At 42.9% G+C, this 23,367-nt stretch overlaps 1 protein-coding gene across 4 annotated transcripts in view; it reads left to right on the forward strand.

The window, feature by feature from the left end:
• The window catches only part of ptprfa (protein tyrosine phosphatase receptor type Fa), a 209,391-nt gene that overhangs the window by 73,676 nt on the left and 112,348 nt on the right, over nucleotides 1-23,367 (forward strand). For all 4 annotated transcript variants that reach the window (XM_084164046.1, XM_084164048.1, XM_084164047.1 and 1 more), the window contains exons 5-9: nucleotides 6,281-6,391; nucleotides 19,105-19,374; nucleotides 22,148-22,293; nucleotides 22,555-22,796; nucleotides 23,004-23,197. In XM_084164046.1, coding sequence (XP_084020172.1) covers nucleotides 6,281-6,391; nucleotides 19,105-19,374; nucleotides 22,148-22,293; nucleotides 22,555-22,796; nucleotides 23,004-23,197 — 963 coding nt within the window. The remainder of the gene's footprint in view (nucleotides 1-6,280; nucleotides 6,392-19,104; nucleotides 19,375-22,147; nucleotides 22,294-22,554; nucleotides 22,797-23,003; nucleotides 23,198-23,367) is intronic.

Consider the following 23,367-nt stretch of genomic DNA (forward strand, 5'->3'; position numbering starts at 1 on the left):
GCTCTATCCCCCCTCTACTTAGGCTGAGTCCCAAATGGAGCTCAGAGCTCTATCCCCCATCTACTAAGAGTGAGTCCTAAAGGAGCTCAGTGCTCTATCAACCCTCTACTAAGACTGAGTCCCAAATAGCACCCTATTCTAGTGCAATTGGTGCTTTTTGAGGTCAGTTTGGTTTTCAACATTAAATGCACTATGCATTTTGTGGGTTGAATGCTGTAACAACACAGAATAAAACTATTAATAAAGTCCAATGATAGTAATGACTGCCCATTACTGCTTATCACTTATTAACTATTTATAAAAATACAATATTTCAGTTGTGTAAATTACATTTGTTTAATTTGATGACTTTATTATTTCATTCTAAATCATCTAATCTCTATAGAGCTGCTGCTTATGCTGTCTGACAAAATAACTATTTTAGTAGATCTTCAAAGTAAATAAGGCATACTTTTATGGCTGCTGAATACCAACAATCAATCACTTAGATCATGTATTTTCAGGTAGTGATACATCAGGAAGCAACTGCTCTCTATCCCTCTCGATCGCAAATTCTTCTGTCACTTCTCTCTCTGTGTCTGCCCCACACTAACCTAACGTAGCAGGCGTAAAAGAAACACACAGACCGGACAAGTAGGCATGCAATCAATTATGGTCATTGTAGTTAATTACCAAATGTTCTGCACTTAACTATGTAGAATATTGGCCTGTTGGACACTACAACACCCTACGACATCGCACAATTCGGGCTTGATCTGATTTATCTCTAGAGAAACTGTGCAATGTGAGCATTGAGCTCACAGAAAAAAACAGAACGAAATGGAATTCAAATAATTGAACCGACATCAGTCAATTAGTTGTTTGAAAACTATCAGACATTTTGCTTAATCACTTAGCATTACCCTATTCCCTATATAGTGCACTACTTTTTACCAGGGCCCATATGGCTCTGGTCAAAAGTGGTACACTATGTTGGGAATAGAGTGCTATTTGGGACACAGACTTAAACATGTCTCCTGGTAATTACCGATAGGCTTGTCCAACTAGGCAGTCTGGCCCCAGACATCGATCAACACTGTTAACAAGGCAGGCCACACGATAAGCAAACAGACACTCCTCCTCTGCTGGCCTGAGGATCTGATAGGAGAGGGGTGGGAGAGGAGTAGTAGTGGAAGAAGAGGAGGATTAGTGTCTCTAGACCTGGCTAAACCTCTTTCCTTTCCTGGAAATACTCCTGGAGTAGCAGGCCACGGCTCTGTGTGTGGAGCAGTCACTCAAACTCTCCTGCGTCCTCCTGACTCACCAGGTTTGTGTACCAAATGACACCCTGTTCCCATTAAAGTGCACTGCTATTGACCAAAGACCTATGGTCTCTGGTCAAAGTAGTGCACTGTAGAGGGAATAGAGTGCCATTTGTGACGCATCCTAGGTGATTGGTGATTCTCTCCACTGAAGCCTGCTATAGCAGTAACATAATTAGCTGAGTTTATTATGCCACCCTTTAATTATTATGAATGTGTATATGGATAATGATGACATGATAAAATGATAAAATGTATTAAATATATACGGTCATAATATTATGTCCTTGCGAAGGCAGATCATGGACTGCTTAAATCCAAGGTAGCAAGCTATTTCTGTGCATTAATCCCAATGTATTTCTCCAACATATAGGAAAATGAATACCTGCCTACTGTATCCAGGACATTGTGAAAACATAATAAAGCACTATTATTTTTCACAATTTACCTAGAACATGCTGCACTGAAATCTGCCATGGACAAAGCCTGTGATATCCATACTGAACTAAAACCAACCTTAGCTCAGTACATGGAGGCTGTATGTCTGTCCTGGCAGGTCTCAGCGTAGACCCAGTCCTCTTTAAGCTGCTGATGACCTCATCAACATGGGACACACAGCTTTTAGGGGGCTTTCCGTCCTCTTCTCTCAACCTCTCCTCCACCTCTATGCTCCTGTTTAATGTGTGGGTAGTGGTTTTGATTCATTATCCAGATCGTGTGTATCTGTATAGTAACCAAACCGACTCCTCCAACGTTTGTCGCATATGACTAGATATGCCCAAATGACCCCTTACTAACAACTACAGGAATGTTAATCACTGAATGCAACCAAAATATAATAATTGATAAACATGTATTTTACATGGGCTGTTCGATACACATGGTTAAACATGTATTGTAACTGAAATAACTAGTTCAGTCATATTAGAATGAAACATGTATTTTACGTGGGCTATTCGATACACATGGTTAAACATGTATTGTAACTGAAATAACTAGTTCAGTCATATTAGAATGAATCAGTATGCTAATAAGCATCAATATCATAACTTAGCCTACTGTATTCAGGGCACAGGTTTCTTAGTATTGCATCAGATACTGTATGTAAACTGTGTTTGTATTAGCCTCATTACGACAGGAAGCTAAACACCCCAGATCAGTTAGATTGTCTAGACTTAGTCTCTAGAGATGATCAGAATGCCTAAGGTAGCAGTCCGAAACAGACTCATTTTGGGTGAACGAAGGGTCAGACCATTCAAGACTGATGGTGACCAGGTGTTAACACAAACAAGCAGGTGGAGAGAATAAGTAGCTTTGTGATCATAGCAGACTGACAGCTCAGTAGCACAAATAGCCAGGTGTATAGCACAAACAACCATGGTAAGGAAACAAAAAGCCAGATAAACACAACATTAACAGTCAGGATTATAGTACACCGACATCTAAAACACACAGCCTCCAGGTGTGTGGTATAAACAGGCAAGCTCAGAGCAGAAGGAGTCACATGTATTAAAGATAATAGGCATTCGGAAGAATAGCTATGTATGAAATAGGTGCTGGTTACAGAAAACCTACTTAGTCAGTTACCACTCTGGTACGCTCACACCACATAACAGAACACATAACAGTGTGATATATCCAGAAAAAGGTGATTTATTTTGTTTAAATATTTTTTTCTAACATGTTGAGGGAGAAATAGCTACTGGAATGCAATAATCAGGCTCTTCTTCACTCTGCTGTTTCTTCTCTTCTTTGCTCTCTCTCTCTCGCTCGCTCTCTCTCTCTCTCTCGCTCTCTCGCTCTCTCGCTCTCTCTCTATCTCTCGCTCTCTCTCTCTCGCGCTCTCTCTCTCTCTCTTTCTCTCTCTCTCTCTCTCTCTCTCTCTCTCTCTCTCTCTCTCTCTCTCTCTCTCTCTCTCTCATCTTTGTACTAATGCTTCTCTCTAATCTTATTTGCATTCAAATTACCTCTCCAGGTGGTACACCAATCAGAGGTAAGAATGCTGGTACAGAAAAAATGTCCACTCATGTCATCCTTCCTGTCCTCCTCCTCGTTCTATTCCTCCTTTTCCTCCTCCATTCACCTCACAATGTCCCCATCTCCAGTTCTCTGTCCTTCTTGCTCTCTCGGGCTGGACTCCTTCTCTGAATCAGCGCATTACCCTTTGTAAGTCTGTCTGGTCTATAGCACCTATAAAAAACACAAACATCAAAGAAAGAATATTAAAAATCCTTACTAGACATCCCATTCAAATTAAGCACGTCTTATTGTTCGCCTAAGAAAACTGTAACGTCGTAGAAAGAAAAAGACGGACCTGCTTAAACTGTAGATTTACGAAACATATGATTAATATTTTGAATGACAGCTCTATCCCAAGTCTAGGTGGTGATCTCTTGACCACTCTTTCAGGTTTTATATTCCTAGACTCCCCGCGATGAGGCTAAAATGACTGTATTTGCATACCCAGCGTATGGCGGGATTGACACCTAATGTGATTAGTAGTCAGTGAGGTGTTGTAGAGGTGATCAACGCTGACCCCTGTCTGAGCACTGTCCTGAGAGGCTGTAGTCAGAGGCAGGGTAAAGGAATAGGTACTAGACTGCATTATTAAAGGTTCAACTTCCCTGTAAGCCCCTCAAGGGCAGAGTGAGAGTGGAGCTTCTGGCAGCTAGCTACACCCTCTTTGTTGAGGGGCTCCTAGAATCTTCATGGCTGCATCTCAAATAGGACCATCTTCTCTACATAGTGCCCTATTCAAAAGTCACAAGTTGTGCACTATATAAGGAATAGGGTGCAATTTGGGACACAGCCCATCTCTTTGACTGAGAAGTCGTCATATACCTCTCGCAGCTTGATTAGCTTCTTTTATGGCGGCGGGTAGCCTAGCGGTTAAGAGCGTTGGCTACCTGCCAGAGCCCTATGGGCCCTTGTCAAAAGTAGTGCACTACATGTATATAGGGAATAGGGTGTCTGTTGGGATGAAGACTAAATGTGTTCTACGAGATCCAATCAAAGATTAATGAAAAGGGGAAATACATAAATGGACAGAGATTTAACTATCTGGCAATAACCAGCCGCTGCTTCATTCTTCGAAGAATAAGAATTCTGCTCTCAACACATCCAAAACAATGTGAGGATTGCCCTAGCCTACACCAAGCTCTAAGCTCAGATCTCTATAAATTAAGCTGCCTAAAGGGAGAATGATAAGACCTTGGAAAGAGAACTGTACATGGAACAGGTCTCTCATTATCATTCTGACACAACTGCATTGTGATATGGAAAGGAAATATCTTGGAGGGAATAAAGGCTTACCTATGTTGGGCTCGGTGTGTGTGTTTGTGTACGTGTGTGTGCGTGTGTGTGTGTTTGCCTGCGTGTGTGTGTGTGTGTGTGTGTGTGTGCCTGTGTGCGTGTGTGCCTGCGTGTGTGCAAGTTTGTACAAGTGCGCGCAAGTGTAGATAAGTTTGTCTGCGTCTACGTGACGTGTGTAGCATCAGTATACACATCTCAGCCAGAATCCGCTTGATGACTGACATAAAACATGACTGCTGCTGGATGAAGATATATCTGGGCGCCGCTCCATCTCACCTAACTCCAGATCCACATGGATGTCACCACCGCACTCTTTTCATTTCTATTTCTGAATTCTTTATCAGCACTTGTGTGACAAAACTCATCCCATATGATGCATTTCAGGATTCACTTCTGAAATATATTCTCACCTTTATTTTCTATTGATGTTCCGTCAGCCCATCACTGATGGCAAACTGCATGACGTGTGTTACATCATGGTCAACAGCATCACTCTATCTAACCGCCAGACACACAGTCATATTGTCTGTCTAAACCAATCGAGAATCTACTGTATATGAATAACTGTTTGTTGTGTAAATAAAAATGCACTGGGATGTCTGCTTTGGTAAATGGTAAGAGAAAATTCTAAACCATTGTGATCACTCTGAGTGAGCAGGAATCAGGTAAGTGTTGTGTTCCTGATCAAGGCTTCATTTGTCTTCCGTTGTAGACAGGGGCCAAAGAGGACTATAGTAGTAATAAAGGAGTCTTTCACCTTCTTGTCTGTTTTCACTCATTTGTTTCCTTTGTTTGAGAAATGGTTCCCGTCCTCACTGTCACCCACAGTAGAGCAGGTGATAATACATAATCAGTGGTGAACAAAGCAGCATTGATTAGTGATTTGTGACTAGTTTATCTGCGAGGCTGAAGGCTGAAGCTTTGGCAGAGTGATGAGGAGTGAGTTCAAGAACAGCAGAACTGTTAGGGATTCCCATCTCTCTGTACTAACATTGTCATTACTCACAGAATGGCTTAGGCCTGTATTTGACTTTAGTGTTAGAAAGTGAGAAGATAAATATATGTTTTTTTGTTTATGAGACGCCAGGTGTACAATTCCTAACCATTAAACTACTGTACACCTTTGTCTTCTTTGCTTTTGTCCTCTGTCCAGACTTAATGTAACGTCAGGAGGACCTAAAGTTTGTGTTAATAACCACATATAGGTATTTCATGGAAAATGCTATTGCATCATTCCTGCAGTATATAGGTCCCTTATAGGAAGCCTCATGTCCTCTGTGCTTTGGTCTTTCTCAATGTTGCCAAAATATCTGTCTGCTGGATGGGCCTGTTGTCAAAACGTTGGTTGTTTTGATATATACTGTACATGTATGACAAGTTGGCTTGGTTATTTCTGTTTTTGTTTAGGCAAAACAGGTGTGTGTGTGTGTGAATGTGTGAGTTTGAATTCATGTATATGTCTGAACACACATATCAGTATGTGTCCTTGTGTCCCAAATGGCACCCTATTCCCTATATAGTGCACTACTTTTGACCAGTGCCCAGGGCTCTGGTCAAAAGTAGTTCACTATGTAGGGTGTAGAGTGCCATTTGAGACGTAGCCGTTGTATCCCATTCTATCCGTCTGAGTGGACTCTGAGCCTTGACAGTCTGTCCTCTCTCTTCAGGAGCTCTCCAGATAGAGAACAGTGAAGAGTTGGACCAGGGCAAGTACGAGTGTGTGGCGGTCAACAGCGCCGGGACCCGCTACTCGGCTCCGGCTAACCTCTACGTGAGAGGTAAGAGCCCTGCCTGGGCGAGCAGGTCACTGCTAACAGCGGGCATCATCCACCCGTCCATAAATATCTATTCCCACAGTGCTCACTGGTGAAGTGGTAAAGGCTAGTGTAAGCTAACCCACTCCATAGCTACACAACAGTTGAGTGGGGTTAGTTTACACTCAGGGCCGGATTACCAAATGGGCACGCAGGACTGGGGTCGGGGGCCCCCCAGATATCATATGATAGCACAATGTGTAGAATTGCAGTATAAAAATGTTATTTCTGCACCATGGCAAAATGTGTTGAAATGCAGGAGGTTAGCAGATTTTAAATTTTTGGGGGGGGGTGGGGAGCCCCCGGAGGTAGTCCGGCCCTGCTTACACTAGCTGGTCAAGCTTACCCATTCTTCTCCACAGCGAGCCCCGTCTAGCTATACAAATACTCCACATCACCTCACTACCTGACTGGCTGGAAACTGACAAGTGTCAACCAACTTCTTCCTCACTGGAATAATAGAGCACCTAACCAGTCAACTAGTCTGTGAACCAATCAACCAATCAGTGAACCAGCCAACCAGTCAGTGAAAGTCACATCCTAACCTGTTGATGCCTGTTCTGTTCTGTTCTTGTTCTGTCAATGTTTTGTCTATTCTCTGTGGGGGGGGGGGGGGGGGGGGGGGGGGGGGGGGGGGGGTTCTTTTTATTTCTCTTTTCCTTCTCTTTTCTTTTCTCCTGGGTGATTGCATACTTTTAAGAACTGTATCCTGTTATTTGTGTATTTGACCCCATTCACCTCACAGGAGTGGAAGCAGGATGTTTTGACTCTTCAGAGGTGAATGGGAGGTCAGGTGTGGTTTCACCACATTGTCTTGGGTTGCATCCCAAATGCTGCTACCATATTCCCATTTAAAGTGGACTACTTTTGACTAGTGCTCATAGGGCTCTGGTCAAAAGCAGTGCACTATATAGGTGATATGGTGCCATTTGGGACGCAAGCTTGGTGAAGTGGAGGGAGTTATTATAGGCTGGTGGTACATGTGCAGTCTTGTAAGGAGACAAACAAGGGCAATAGACACCTGGATGGTTACTGTCATCCTGAGAGGAGGACATTCCCAAATCAACAAGGTATTCATTCTATGTCTGCATCTCAAATGGCACCCTATTCCCTAAATAGTGCACTGCACTTTATAGGGAATAGGGTGCCATTTGGGACATAGCCTATGTGTTCTACTAGTAGAAAGTGAACAGGGCTGATCAAATCAAACTCAACCTCCATGGTTTTTTAGAGAGGAAGGTTTGGCAGCAAACAATTCAATTAGCCACTATTCCACCATCCAATATCAGGTTCTCAAAGGCAATTTCCATGCTTCAACTCAAGTTGGTTCCCTATGACCTCGCTTTTACATGTTTTTGGCACTCTCATAGGTTTTCAACAGTGCTCATTGCAAACACATTGAAAAAGTTTCCTAAGGGCAAATAATGAAGTTATTCACACCTTCTGTTACTGAGACCATTCTAATATATCTAGATTGGTTGTAGATTACCATTCTTCCATTTCCATAGCAATAATATTTCTTTATGTCTTAATTAGTGTCTTAATCAAGTCTTAATTTATGGCATCACATAAATTACTTTGTTCTTCAAATTAAATGTTAACTAGCTTCCAGTAGGATAATATGTTTTCCTTGCAGAGTTATAATTCTAAAGTAAATATTATAATGTTCCCTACACCTAACTTCTTTAGATAACTTCACTACCAAAAGCTTGTAATTATTCAGGATCTATACCACAGTATAAAAGCAGCAGATGCCTTCTGGGTAAATTGTCCCCTGGTTGACCTCTGACCTACAGAGAGGAAACATCCTCTGGATGTGTAAACCTGACATGCGTTCCGTTCGCTTGAATGTTTGCTACATTGCGGTTTGTAACGAACGACACATTTCCCCAAAACTTTCTTGTACGTTCTTGAACAGACTTTGAGGTACGTTTTCTCCCGTTTGGTGGGTGTGGCGAGGTGTGGCTTGAAGCAATGAGTTACGTATTTAAAGGGCAGTGGCCATGCTGACAGCATTCCCCAACCCACAACCCAATCCCTCCACGTTTTTCAACTGGTCGTTCAGTACCGTTTCCGTTCAGTTGAGTGTTCCAGAACGTGAAAACGTACTGAACAGCCCTGGAAACCTCCTCATTCAGCCCAGCTCGTAAATTCCCCCAGATTATGCAGGTTGATGTTTGTTGTCATGAGTCTTGTCCTGGAGGCAGAACTGAGCGATTTCCCTTAGATATGCCAGCTGCAAAGTCAACATTAGCTATATTGTAAAATTCATGAAAACAAAAATGAGCTTTTTGGTCTTCATTTAAGGTTAGGGTTAGATATTAGGGTTAGCAGTGTGGTTAAGGTCAGGGTTAGACATTAGGGTTAGCAGTGTGGTTAGGGTTAGGCATTAGGGTTAGCAGTGTGGTTAAGGTTAGGGTTAGGCATTAGGGTTAGCAGTGTGGTTAAGGTAAGGGTTAGGCATTAGGGTTAGCAGTGTGGTTAAGGTTAAGGTTAGGCATTAGGCATTAGGGTTAGCAGTGTGGTTAGGTTTAGGGTTAGGCATTAGGGTTAGCAGTGTGGTTAAGGTTAGGGTTAGGCATTAGGGTTAGCAGTGTGGTTAAGGTTAGGGTTAGGCATTAGGGTTAGCAGTGTGGTTAAGGTAAGGGTTAGGCATTAGGGTTAGCAGTGTGGTTAAGGTTAGGGTTAGGCATTAGGGTTAGCAGTGTGGTTAAGGTTAGGGTTAGGTTTAGAATCAGATTTTATGATTTTATGGCTGTGCCAGCTAGTGACCACTCTGCAGAGCTGCCTCCAGAACAAGATTCATGACGACAAACGCTAACCTGCCCAGATTACATACATGACCCATTCAGTGATAAGGAAGTGATAAGAAAACTCATATAAAAGACATATAGAAGAGATTCTATCCTGCAGCACTCCCCTTTTGATCTTGGGTACGTCCCAAATGGCACCCTATTCCCTACACTCTATTCCCTATATAGTGAACTACTTCTGACCAGAGCCCTGGTTAAAATTAGTGCACTATATAGGCAATAGGGTTTCATTTGGGACGCAGACCTTAACTTGGACCACATGGCAGAGGGAGTGCAGTCGCAGGGAATACAGATTTAGGATTGGTCCGTTTGATGAATGGCATTTAATATATGTATGAGTGTTCTGGAATCAGCCTGCACATGCCCTGTGACTGAGAGTTAGAGATTGTGTAATTGGTTGCTTGTGTGTGTGTGTGTGCATTTGTGCATGCGCACATGCACATGTTACTATCCTGCAGTATGTGCGTGTGTATGTGCGCGTGCAATGTGTGTGTGAGAGCAGATTACATCTCACACTGGGGAGAGAAATTGCCTTTGAGAACGCAAATAGTATTTTGAAGTGTTCTTTACACTGTGAAAAATTATGCATATTCTATAGGAGTAATTTTCACTGAAAACCCTCAGTCCATTATGCATTGCCATGGAGTTTTACTATATTGTAGAATATAGTAGATTTGCTCATTTGAAAAAAAGAAAAAAACTTTATACACTGTGCTGAAATATCATTCTACAAAACCTACAACTGAAGTCATTAAGGTCAAGACTACCAGCCTATTTCCTGTGTGTTTTCTTACTAATTTCTGTATCAGTACAATGTGTTCTTGTCTGAACGGGTCTAACCTCTGTCTCTCCAGGTGTGTGCTCTACTTTACCAGTGTTGTCATTTCCTTAGCAAATTCTGATGCCTGAATTAGAGTGTGTGTGTGTGTGTGCATGCGTGTAGAGGGATGGTTTTCTTCTCTCTCTCTCTCTCTCTCTCTCTCTCTCTCCTATATCTGTACTTCTTCCTTTTATTTTGTCTGTCTCTCTCAGCTTTTTTCTTTCTGATCACCACTCTTTTTCTGGAGTGTTCTTGTATCATATACACAGACTGTATATGGGAATGTTCATTTCACAAATGCTTATCCTGCTATGAAAAAGAAGTCTACCATTGTCTTTGTGCTTTCTCATGTATGTATGTGGTTTGCCTTAGTGTCAATCAAGGTTTAATGTGCCTTGGGGTTTTCTGAGTTTCTCTGAAACGTGTTTTTGTGTGTTCTTTTTTTTCTGTGTGTGTGTGTGCGCGATATGTACGTGCGTGCTCGCGTGCGTGAATAGATCAAGGTTAGAAAGAAGCTTTAATGCAAAGGAACCACATCTATAAAGCATATAATCTTTAGATACACTATACAGTACTCTGCTCACATAGGAATAGGATTGTGCACATATGACACCATGTATGGGACATTATTTATAGGCTATCATGAACTCACTATACTGGTTCACCACCGTGACCCATTTGATCTTCTCTGTCAGGACACAAAGGTGTTATCAGGCCATTGCCTCTACATTGAGTGAGTGATGCACAGATCTGTCTCTGTGGTCAGTGTATAGCTCTGTGGTCAGGTCTCTGTCTTTGACTGAGTGTATGACTAGTTCAGAGTCAGTGACGGCCATGTTTGATGTTGATATTCACATCCAGCCTCTCTCTCTGCTCTCCTCAGTGGCTCTGCTAAGAAGGAGTCAATGGACAGAGTAAATGACTTAGCTACCGGCAGGACACTGTCAGCTTTGTGTGCATAATGAAGTCCGCTTGTCAGCCAAGGAGACTCTGTCTGTGTCCCAAATGGCACTCTTATTCCCTTAATAGTACACTACTTTTGACTCTGGTCAAAAGTAGTGTGATTTCTAGGAAATGGGATGCCATTTGTGATGTAGCCCCTGACTCTCTAATTCCGTCTTAATACACGATGGGAAGGGAGGGCCTTAGGGCATGAGAGTAGTCAGGAAAAGGGAGGAGTGTGTGTGTGTGTGTGTGTGTGTGGTTGTGTCTGGTTTATATTAATGTATGTATTGTATGAGAGATGTTGCTATGTGTTCTTTGGGTGTGTTTATCAATGCACTGGCTTTTGTCTCCATAGTGTTCTCCTTACTTTCTCTTTTATGGATAAGCGGAACGATTTGCCTGTTTTACTCTCTCTGTTTCTCCTTGTCTTCCTCCTCTTCTTCCTCTTCTTCTTCCTCTTCCTCCTCTTTTTTTCTCTTCTTGTTTTTTCTTTTTCTCTTTTATGTTTATTCCCTCCATCATCATCATCGCACCCCGCCATCCAAAAAACAATCCAAACCTCACCAAATCCTCTCAGATCAACGAGAAGGTTGGTTTTTTTCACTCTTTACCCTCCTGCTCCTCCTCCAGTACCCCACAGTGCACCCAGGGTCAGTGGACTGGAGCCTGGCAGCACCCACGGCATCAGGCTGGGTGCCACGGGCCCGTCCCGGCCTGATGGGCCTCTCAAGAACCTATCTGCCTCTACCAACCTGAACCTCCTATGTGCATCTCCTACCCTGTCTCTACCCCTCAACCATACCACTGCTATGCTGCTTGCCTCCACCCTCAACCATCTACACCGTTATATGTCTTTGAATATGCCTGGCATGGATGGGTCTTCTCTTTTAGCTTCAGTCTGTCAAGTCTTGACCTTGTCTGTTTTCTCAGGTGTTCCTCATCTCACCTGGGGCGTGTCTATTCCATCCCATCATCCTTTATGTTCACACTGTGTCCGTCCAACCAGGGCTGTGTGCAAATTGGCACCCTAGTCCCTATATAGTGCACTACCTTTGGGCAGAGCCTCAAGGTGCCTGAGCCCTCACATCTCTGCTGCCCACAGGCTCTCACTAATCTAGCAGAATGCACCACTCACCTTCCTTTACCTCTCATCCACCTTCATCAGCTGGTAGCATAGCTCTCCACCATACAATCTTAGAAAATACAGAGGCATAAGGATCATACCTTGACTTTGCCCTCTCTAAGATACTCACTCACTGCTGAATCATGGATAGTGGTTGGATGTGGATTTCTTTCTCATCTAGGGAGTAACAATAGGCTATCAGTAGGAAGGATTGCAGCCTTGGCTATATCCATTGTTTATGATATCTTGAAAATGAGGAGTGTATGGACTCTGAGTGATGCAACGGTCAGGTCTTGTATTATTTCGACAACAGCAGTGTGTTTTCTCATTGTCTAATGGTATTAATCCTGGGGTCAGGGAACAAATATAGGAATGTTGCATGAAGCTTAAGAGATCAGAACTATTTACATAAAAGTTCACATTTCAATATTTGCCTTTTTCCCAACCACCCTGGAATGCTTAACCTATTTAGTAGAGAATGTTGTGTTATTCTGGTTAACTGTGAAAAGCCTTCTGAGTTTTCGAGTATTTAATCGGGCTAAAGCAGCTTTGATTGTTTATTTTGGAATCAAAATTCAATGCGGGCTTCCAGATTTATTTCACAGAACAATGAGAGCAGAGAAAAACAGGGAGAGGGAGAGACTATGGCAGAGAGGAGGATCATTCTTTTTTAAAGCATTTTTTTTATTTGTTTGAAGGACCCAGTGTGTTTTTCAGTATTTTTTTCTAGTCCGTCTTTTCAAGCTTAAAGCTGAGCTGAGGAGCTGTCTCTCTGTATGGGAGGTAGATAAGAACCGTCTCAGCCACCCGACCCTCCTGCCAACTCACACATCAGCTAGGCACTTTCCAAAATGGAGGTCCGTGCTAACAATTTACCTCCCAATTATCCCAGACAGTCTAATGCCTTTTCTCTAATAAAGGACTATATTTTAGATAGTTAACCAATTCCTTCCTCTCCTTTGTATTATTCAGAAATACTTACTTAGTTTCTTTCATTGACCGATGGTCCCGAGATAATTGACAGAGAAGGAGCAGCAGAAGATGCTGTAATCTCTTTCTCTGCTTCCTCTCATTGCCAATATATTATTTTCCCAGTTCAGTTGGCTAGGAATCTCTCCTCTCCATTCTATCTGCTCCAAACAGCGGACAGAATTAGCTTTCTGGATGTTTGTAGCTTTGTCAGAAGGCAATTGGTCAGAATAGAGAAATATTCCAAGTCCATGTAATGTATGATATACAATATGTTGTACTGTATATCAGTACACATTAATGCTTGCACTGTGTGTTACACATCTGATGAAGCATTATGCTTGCATGATGCATTCCCATGTCAAAGTGCATTCCCATGTCAAAGTTTCTGTCAGAGAGCTTCCAGTGCCATAACCCATAGTATAGAAAATACTGTTTGGTGAGAAATGCTGGTTCTCTCTTCTATGGAAGATGTTGGTAGACCAATGCTCCTAGACCCCAGCACAGAGTATAAAGAATGGACCAGAACCTCTTGTTGAACCTGGAGCTCATCTTGTAACCAGATGACTTCTTAATGTTGTTGTTTGTTTTGTTTACTTGTTGTACAGCGGTCAGTAGAATACGTTTTTAATCAATACAGTGTGGTCTTGCAGTACCTCCGCAGACAGGCAAACTGAAGTTGAATAGTTTTACTGGCATCGATTAGACAAGGTCTTTGAGTTGGTCTGTAAGTTACTACAGGGATAGTTGTGTTATTGTTTATTATAGGACCATTTTGTGTGATCACTCAAGCATGGCATCATGATCATAGCTGCTCTGTAGCTAGCTAGTAATGTGCTTGATGCTTTGCTTGCCTTGTGCCTGGGCTGCTGCATGCCTTGCTTGACAAAATCTGTGTGCAACAACGATTGTGCTTCCACCCCACTACCCCCTCCACCCCCTACCGCCCTCAGCTCCAAATCCTTACCTTTTCTTTATCAGGACTCTGCTTCCAATCCCAAATCCTTCCTTCCCTCCCTCCTTCTCTCTCCCCCCCCCCCTCTCTCTGTGGCATGCCAATGAAGATAAGAGTGTGTGTCTGCATTATAACTGCCAGCTTCTCATGTTGCTACTGCTGATACTACTTCCTCTGATACTAAAACTGCCTCCTGTGAAACCAGTGACTAAACCCTACGGCGTTCTCCCACTCCCTTCTACTGCGAGGAGGATGACCTTAGTTCTCTTCCTCCACCACTTTCTGGTGATCTTTATCGTTTGACCTGTACCACCGCCTCCATAGCCAACAATAATCGAGATAACCCCTTGTTAAAACCTCTCTTGAGTCATTCACTCAGTCAGCAAATCAACACTAACCATTTTGTGACCATTTTCCATATCCATGGGTAACCTCCAACCTCCTCATCCTTCTAATAATGTACACAGTGACTAACGTTGGCTTGCTATAATTCCTCCTTCTATGCCCTGCGCTGCCCAGCATGTCACTTTGACACCTTGCAGACTCCAATCTAACACATTGGTGCATTTCCTCTGAAAAGCTCTGAGTCACTCGACCATTGGCCTCAAATTGATTACAGAGGAATAGATGTGTACATCTCAAAATCTCAGTGTTTTCGTGACTTGAATGAATCACACTCAGACTTTATTTAAAGATTGGTGCATACATAGATTGTGCACTTGTGCACACACATCCATGCATGCACACACACATACAGTGCATTCAGAAAGTATTCAGACCCCTTGACTTTTTCCACATTTTGTTACGTTACAGCCTTATTCTAAAATTGATTAAATGTTTTTTTTCCGCTCATTAATCTACACACAATACCCCATAATGACAAAGCAAAAACAGCTTATTATACATTTTTGAAAAACTAAAAAACTTGGGAGCGGTACTACATAAGTATTCAGACCCTTTACTCAGTACTTTGTTGAAGCACCGTTGGCAGCGATTACAGCTTCAAGTCTTTTGGGTATGACGCTACAACCTTGGCACACCTGTATTTGGGGAGTTTCTCAGATTCTTCTTTGCAGATCCTCTCAAGCTGTGACAGGTTGGATGGGGAGCGTCGCTGCACAGCTATTTTCAGGTCTCTCCAAAGATGTTAGATCTGGTTCAATGTCTGGGTCACTCAAAGACATTCAGAGACTTGTCTTGAAGCCACTCCTGCTTTGTCTTGGCTGTGTGCTTAGGGTCGTTGTCCTGTTGGAAGGTGAACCTTTGCCCCAGCCTGAGGTCCTGAGCGCTCTGGAGTAGCTTTTCATCAAGGATCTCTCTGTACTTTGCTCCGTTCATCTTTCCCTCGATCCTGACTAGTCTCCCTTGGCATTCAGGCTAAAGAGTTCAATCTTGAGTCTGAGAGTCCTTTAGGTGAATTTTGGCAAACTCCAAGTGGGCTTTCATGTGCCTTTTACTGAGGAGTGGCTTCCGTCTGGCCACTCTACCAAAAAGGCCTGATTGGTGGAGTGCAACAGAGATGGTTGTCCTTCTGGAAGGTTCTCCCATCTCCACAGAGGAACTCTGGAGCTCTGTCAGAGTGACCATCATGTTCTTGGTCACCTCCCTGACCAAGGCCCTTCTCTCCCGATTGCTCAGTTTGGCCGGGCAGCCAGCTCTAGGAAGAGTCTTGGTGGATCCAAACTTCTTCCATTTAAGAATGATGGAAGCCACTGTGTTCTTGGGGACATTCAATGCTGCAGAAATGTTTTGGTACCCTTCCCCAGATCTGTGTCGCAACACAATCCTGTCTCAGAGCTCTACGGACAATTCCTTCGACCTCATGGCTTGGTTTTTGCTCTGACATACACTGTCAACTGTGGGACCTTATAGAGACAGGTGTGTGCCTTTCCAAATCATGCCCAATCAATTGAATTTACCACAGGTGGACTCCAATCAAGTTGTAGAAAAATCTCAAGGATGATCAATGGAAACAGGATGCACCTGAGCTAAATTTTGAGCTGAAGGGTCTGAATACTTATGTAAATAAGGTATTTCCGTTTTTTATTGTTAATACATTTGCTAAAATGTCTTGTAACCTGTTTTTGCTTTGTCATTATGGGGTATTGTGTGTAGATTGATGAGGATTTATATATATGTAATCAATTTTAAAATAAGGCTGTAACATAACAAAATGTGGAAGAAGTTAAGGGGTCTGAATACCGAATGCACTGTATGCATACACAATCTAAGTCTCGGCTTAGATAAGGTAAGGTCAATACTGTAGAAGAGAAGATTGAAAATGCCCATATTCTCGACATAGGCTTAATGAAAAAGGGATTTTGTTATGTTGTGTTAGTGTTGCACCAGGTGCTTTAGATACCCATAATGCACCACAGTTGGTAGTTATCTTCATGTTCCTCAGTTCTGGTTCCCTGTCGTAGACTACAGTACTATATGGGGGGGATGAAAGGAGGGAGAGATGGAGGGAGAGAGGAAGAGAGAGCGTGAAAGAGGAATAGCAACTTCACCTCACACCCCATAAAGCATTCAAGTCACATAAAAACTGAGCTGTTTGTATTAGAGGAAAAAAGCAACCTTTTTTTCCCCTGCCTATTTTTAAACCCAGTTTGGAGATATTTACAGTATATAGATGTAACTGCTGGCCAGCCAGGGCTGGTGGGCCCTAGAATAAGTACTATATTACTACTCTGCCTGCATCATTTTGCTGTGGTAAGGAAATAAGAAGGTCATTTCTTAGTCATGATGATAAACACAGTTTTTAAGAAAGTTGTGATGTGAATAATATTGCCTTTATTTTATCTTCAAACACAAAACAGAGGTCTGCTACAGAGTTCTCCTCCCGCTTCCCAAATTAAAGTCTGGTTACATCCCAAATGGCACCCTATTCCCTACATAGTGCACTACATTTGACCAGAAACCATTAGGCTCTGGTCAAAAGTAGTGTACTATATAAGGGATAGGGTGCCATTTGGGACACCGACTCTTTCTCAATGAGTGGTTCGGTATTATGCTGCAACCTTGGATCTTTCCTGGCCAAAGAGAGATGAAATTGGGAACGTTAGTTATTTGTAGGTCTCATTCTCAGACAGTATCATACTGCTGCCTACTGATGATTAAGAGTCTCAGCACTGTCTGAAAGGGGATAGTTTTGCGGGTGTTAATGTGAGTTCCTGCAGATCTGTGTGTGTTGGGAGATCAATTGGGAATTGAAACGTCAAGGCCTGGTTTTGGCTGCTTGCTGTACTTCACCTGCAGGATGATTTACAACCTCCACTCTGTGAGGTTCTAGCCACAGAAATACAGTCGTAAAATATGAGATTGGCAGTAGTGGCACCCTGATACATCTAAAAGTTTTGCAACTCAACTTTTAAAAGGTTTCCTCTTTCTGACATTTTGACCTGAGATCACTCTAAAACGTTAAACGGAATGGCCCATAACTATGGCCTATACCCAGCCTCGAACAGAGCTAGCCCCCTCCCCTCCTCTCACTACCTCTCTATCTATTTTTCTTTATCTCTCTCTCTCCCGCCCTCTCTCTCTCTCTCTCCAACCCTCCTCTCCTCCTTCCCTTCTTCCCTCCCTCTGTCGTTCCCTCTGTCCGCCACGTCACGTTCTCAGGCAAGGCCAGTCTCCGTGGGAACCTGTGTTAATACCAGCCATCTGTATCACAGACCCTTATGGTTCCCTCCGTCCCTCTCTTCTCCTCCCTCTCTCCCTCCCAGCCGGTCCCAGCAGACAGACAATGCAGCTCTTGTATTTACAGAGAGGACAGCCTCCAACACCACCACTATGTTCTCTCTCAAGATTACTATCTCCTCTCTTCTCTCACTTATTGACTGACTGACTGAGCCCATGCAAATACTGCACATTCATTTCTCAAAGTGATTCTTCACTTGGTTGTAACTAATTAACTTAAATACTGTACGTGGTTGAGCCAAATGAAGACATTATGCGTGCATAGTACATAATCCTCTTTCAGTTTCTTTGTTCAAAGAAGTACCGCTCCCAAATTATACAACACCAGCTATACCCTGCTGTGTTTCATTGAAGTTGTCAGGCAGTGCAAAGTGAAAACGTTATTCAGTGAGAAAGCCTAAGTGTGTGTCCCAAATGGCACCCTATTCCTTATGTAGTACACTACTTTTGAACAGGGCCCATAGGGCTTTGATCAAAAGTGGTGTACTACATAGAGAACAGGGTGCCATTTGGGACGCAGGCCAAATCTGTCATAAACCTCTACATCTCTCCCTGTTTATCTGACACAGCATGTAGTTCTCCCCTCCCCTTCTATTTAGTTAGACCAAGAAGAAACCCGGTGAAAAGACTGTAAGACACCATCTAAGCCCCTCACAGCCAGAATATTCAGACTCTACGCTTAAATTATACTTTCTGAGTCACATTTCGTGACCATTCTTAGCCTTCCCATTCAAGGGGGGTGTGTGAGCACTTTATCTGCTATGCCATTGAGCTATGTATGTTTAATGCATACTGAGAGAGTAGCGGTGCAGCATTAATTCAGATGTAATGAGCTGTACTTCCCAGCACTTAAGGGGATTTCTAATGCTGTATGGGAGATAACAATGGAGAAACCTGTTTTATTCACTCGCACTTAGAGACCGAACGAGTGGTAGTTAGCTAGGTAACTCTGAATATGGCAGGGAAGCCATAGACCCACAGCAGCAGCAGTATCTATCTCCAAGTGCGTCTTAATCTACATACCAAAGAAGGAAATCCAAAGGCACTCGTGAGAAATCCAGCTTTAGGCCGCATTAGCCGTTTCTTTCCAAATATAACATGAAAGGAGAGGAAAGACCTATTTCACAATTGCGTAATAGATATATATATATATAGTACATGATTTGGCTGAAGTTTCCCACCCTAACTAACTATAGCAGGGTTGCCAAATGCCTCTATTGTCCCAGAGAACAGCATACAGCGACAGCCAGGCCCGACTATCAAGGTATCAGGCTATCCCAGCCTCCCATGCATTGTCCCCCATCAAACCTCCAGTTCCTTGCCCACTCACCCTCCTCTGCTCTCCACCTGCAGTGCGCCGCGTGCCACCCCGGTTCTCCATCCCGCCCACCAACCATGAGGTGATGCCGGGTGGCAGCGTGAACCTGACGTGCGTGGCGGTGGGAGCGCCCATGCCTTACGTCAAGTGGATGATGGGAGTAGTAGAGCTGACCAAGGAGGAAGAGATGCCCATTGGGAGGAACGTGTTGGAGGTCACCAACATCCTCCAGTCTGCCAACTACACCTGTGTGGCGATATCGTCACTCGGCATGATCGAGACCACCGCGCAGATCACTGTCAAAGGTGAGAGGGCTGGGAAAGTGTGAGAGAGGTTGTTTGGGATTTTGACTGTTTGTTGTGCCTGGGATGCAGTGAGTTAGCTAAGTTGGGTATCTAGAAAAGTAGCCCTCATTCAAGATCTACATGTCAACATCCAAAATTAACAGATGGATCTAGATCAACATCCATCTGAGATATTTTATAGTGAAGATTAATATAAGCTAGACATTTTAGATACAGTATGTCTCTATGTCTTTAGACTGCACTATAAAAGCTTAGTAAGCTATAGCTCAAACTGTATTTTATGTTTTGCTACCGAAGTTTGATTGGATCTTTGTTTCTCGTCACCAGTCATCTGTCTTTACGTCTCAGAGAGAGTCTGGTAAAGGGGTCATATTTAAAGGACTAATCCCTCAGACACCAGATGACAGTGCATGCATTAATATTCTTATCAATAATTCAACATGGCTGAGACTTTTCTTTCCGGAAAAACCAACGATGACAAACTACTGTAGCTAGATAAGCATCTCGAGTTTACTTTCCCATTACAAAGTGATCGTGCTTTCAGGAAATAGGCTTACTCACTGTATCTAATATGTACAGCACAAAGCAATATACATGTTTTAAATAAGGGGCTTAGATATAGACTAATGATTCCAAATAGAATTTGTAAAAGACTACTTTGTTAGTTACATGTGAAATGCTTGAAAACAAAATAAGTTATCATATTATCTCTCCTTTCTCTGAGGTGAGTTGAGCAGCCATGACATATGGAGAGAAAATGAAGTCAGTTAATTCTCCTAGGGATTGTTATTTGCACTCACTGAAACAACACATAATATCAGTGTGAGTATTTGTGATGCTTGAATACCTATCAATCGTTAATTCACTAGAGTTATTAGAGAGAACTTCAATTCGTTTTATGAAAGATGAGTTTTGAACTGAGGGAAGTCTACTTCTGCACTGCTTACTTTGAGAATGAATGGGGTCCTATGGCAATACTAAACAAACACAATATGACTATCAAAAAGCAAATAATACGGTAAGGGAAATACATAAACACATATCCAAAAACTCCCCAAATTAGTTCATGATATCACTCACAGTGTTGCCAGATGGTGGGATATTTTCAAGTGTTGGGAGAGGCTCTCTCTCCTCTACAGAATCCTACTGATGAATAAGTATTCTGCATAAAAGGCCGTAACGTCATCTAACTTCTATCTTAACATCACTCAGCACTCAGAGTAATACTTTAGAGGTTTCACATTGTTCAAAGAAATATAAAAGCTTCTGTTGCCTTTTTTGGATACGCCGCATAATGTCTCCGTCCAAAATGGCACCCTATTCCTTACATAGTGCACTACTTTTGATCAGAGCCCCATGGGCCCTGGTCAGAAGTAGTGCACTATATAGGGAATAGGGTGTTATTTGGGACGGAGCCATTAATAGCAGATGTCGAGAAAGGCGTTGGGAGTTAGGCGCTGTAGCTGTATAAGGTTGTTCTCTTGCTCTAATACCTATCGGTTGCTAATGCCCGTCTGATGCCTGCAAGGCGAGCTGTTCTCCCTGTTTTACACCCCAACGCCTCTTACTTTAGCAGATCCATTTGGACTCTGACAGCGGTACTATCATATACAATGCAAAAGTGATTTAGCAACCATTTTCAGCCAAAATTGTATTACAATGATGCTCTTTCCATTTGCTATGGAAATAGGAAAACCTGGGAGAGCATGTACATTACCATTACCGTGAGGACGTACATCTTGTGTTTCAAACTCATACGCTATGCCAGTGTAGAACAAAATAGTATTATATTATACTCTTATATGTTATGTAATTTGTCACTTTGCAATTCCATAGAATGTCAAATAATTGAAAAACACCACAAGAAATCATAGCACAAAACCAGCCAGATAACTTACATTCAGTTCACTCCATTTTACATTGCTTACATCGATTTTGAGTCAGTCTGCTTGAGTCTACTTTCTATTCTGGTTATTTATTTCAGACTAACACCAACTATTCTTTAGTATCTTTAGACTCTCTTAATATTATAATTTTGTATTGATACTCCTTTACCTCACATTGAACACATTTTTCATTTTGCCAAAGGGACGCCTCAAGCCCTGAAATTGTTTCTTTGGATCAATATATAAATAAAAATGAAAATAGAAAATACGCATTACTCTATTCATCTCTCTAGTCAAGACTCTCAGACTCTCAGGTTAATTGAAACAGGAAGTTTCGCCCTAGATAGCAGAGAAGGAGAGAATAGGCTTCCTATTCAGAGAGAGAGAGAGAGAGAGAGAGAGAGAGAGTATGGTGAGTGTGCTGAATGGTTGGTGTTTTGCATGTGAATAGGCAGAGTGCGTGTCACACTGGGTGAGAGACTTTGCTTTGAGAGATAATGAACATGGCTGAGTTGGCCCCTCCAGTGACAGGTGAGGGACTGAAAGAGACAGGCTTCTGAATAGTGATGGACTGATAGGATGTGAGTGCTGTCCTTCTCGCTCTTTTCGCTCTTGTTGCTGCTCACAGCTCTGGGGCCTGCGTTAGTGAGATAGAGCACTTTCAACCTATTTAAGGCCTTTATATGTAGTATTCTGTTAGCAGGATTGGACAAAGGATGGGAGAATAGAATGGAGTAGAATAGAATAGAAAATAAAGAGAATAGAGTAGAATAAAATACAGTAGAATAGTATACTTTATTGTCCATTAAAACAGATATTTATATTTTTGCTGTTGTAATCTTCCATGACCAGTGTATTTCGCTCCCTCCCCCTGGTATGTCTGACAGCCTTGCCCAAGCCCCCCACCTCCCTGATCGTGACGGAGACCACAGCCACCAGCGTCACCCTGACCTGGGACTCTGGGAACCCTGAGCCTGTGTCCTACTACGTCATCCAGTACCGGGCCAAGGTCTCTGACAACGGCTTCCAGGAGGTACGGTCCAATGGTTCCAGTGGCTCAGTGGGTTAGAGCATGGGGCTAGCAACACCAAGGCTGTGGGTTCCATTATCACATGGTTGTGATTTCAATTCCCACGTGGTTTAGGGATTGATTCCCACATGGTTGTGGGTTCTCTTCCCGCATAGGCCACAAATACTAAATATATGTGTCAGGGTCAATGTTGACAGTTCTGTAAGTCACTTTAGATAAAAGTCTGCTGAATAACCATATTATTATCATATCATTCTATTTTAGGTGGACGGAGTAGCCACCACGCGCTACAGCATCGGTGGCCTCAGCCCTTACTCCGAGTACGAGTTCCGCGTCATGGCGGTGAACAACATCGGGCGTGGCCCACCCAGCAGCCTCGTGGACACCAGGACCAGTGAACAGGCTCCCTCTTCGCCACCGCTGGCTGTACAGGCTCGCATGCTCAGCGCCTCCACCATGCTGGTCCAATGGGAGCCGCCCGAGGAGCCTAACGGACAGATCAGAGGGTAAAATATTATATTAATTTTTATTGAAGCCTTCATAAACCCTTTATAAGTCATATATGCTTCATAAAGCATGTATATATTTCATACACCTAGGTTGATATAACATGTCCTTTCGTCTGATGCTTTGCCAAATATGTGTACATTTTTTGGTTCATTTTCTAAACATTATTGATTGATTGATAGATTTTCTAACCCACTCCTCCTCAGGTACCGGGTGTACTACAGCTCGGACCTCGGAGCCCCACTTAGTGGGTGGCAGAAACACAACACTGACGACAGCAGACTGACCACCATCTCAGGGCTGACCACTGACATCACCTACAGCCTCAGGGTGCTGGGGTTCACCTCTGTAGGAGACGGACCTCCCTCTGATGTACTGCAGGTCAAGACCCAGCAGGGAGGTGAGTGGACACTCTGAAGTAGTACACCACCTACTACACTACCTAGGTGGTGAGTGTACAACGTATGTAGTTGGGGAGAGCTGAGTGGACACTGTTACTTATGAAGAAGGGACACTACCTAGGTGGTAAGTGAACACTGTATGAAACAGCTCTGTTTCAGCTGTAGGTCT

The sequence above is a fragment of the Coregonus lavaretus genome (genome assembly GCF_964263955.1).
Source record: "Coregonus lavaretus genome assembly, chromosome: 6".
NCBI lineage: Eukaryota > Metazoa > Chordata > Actinopteri > Salmoniformes > Salmonidae > Coregonus > Coregonus lavaretus.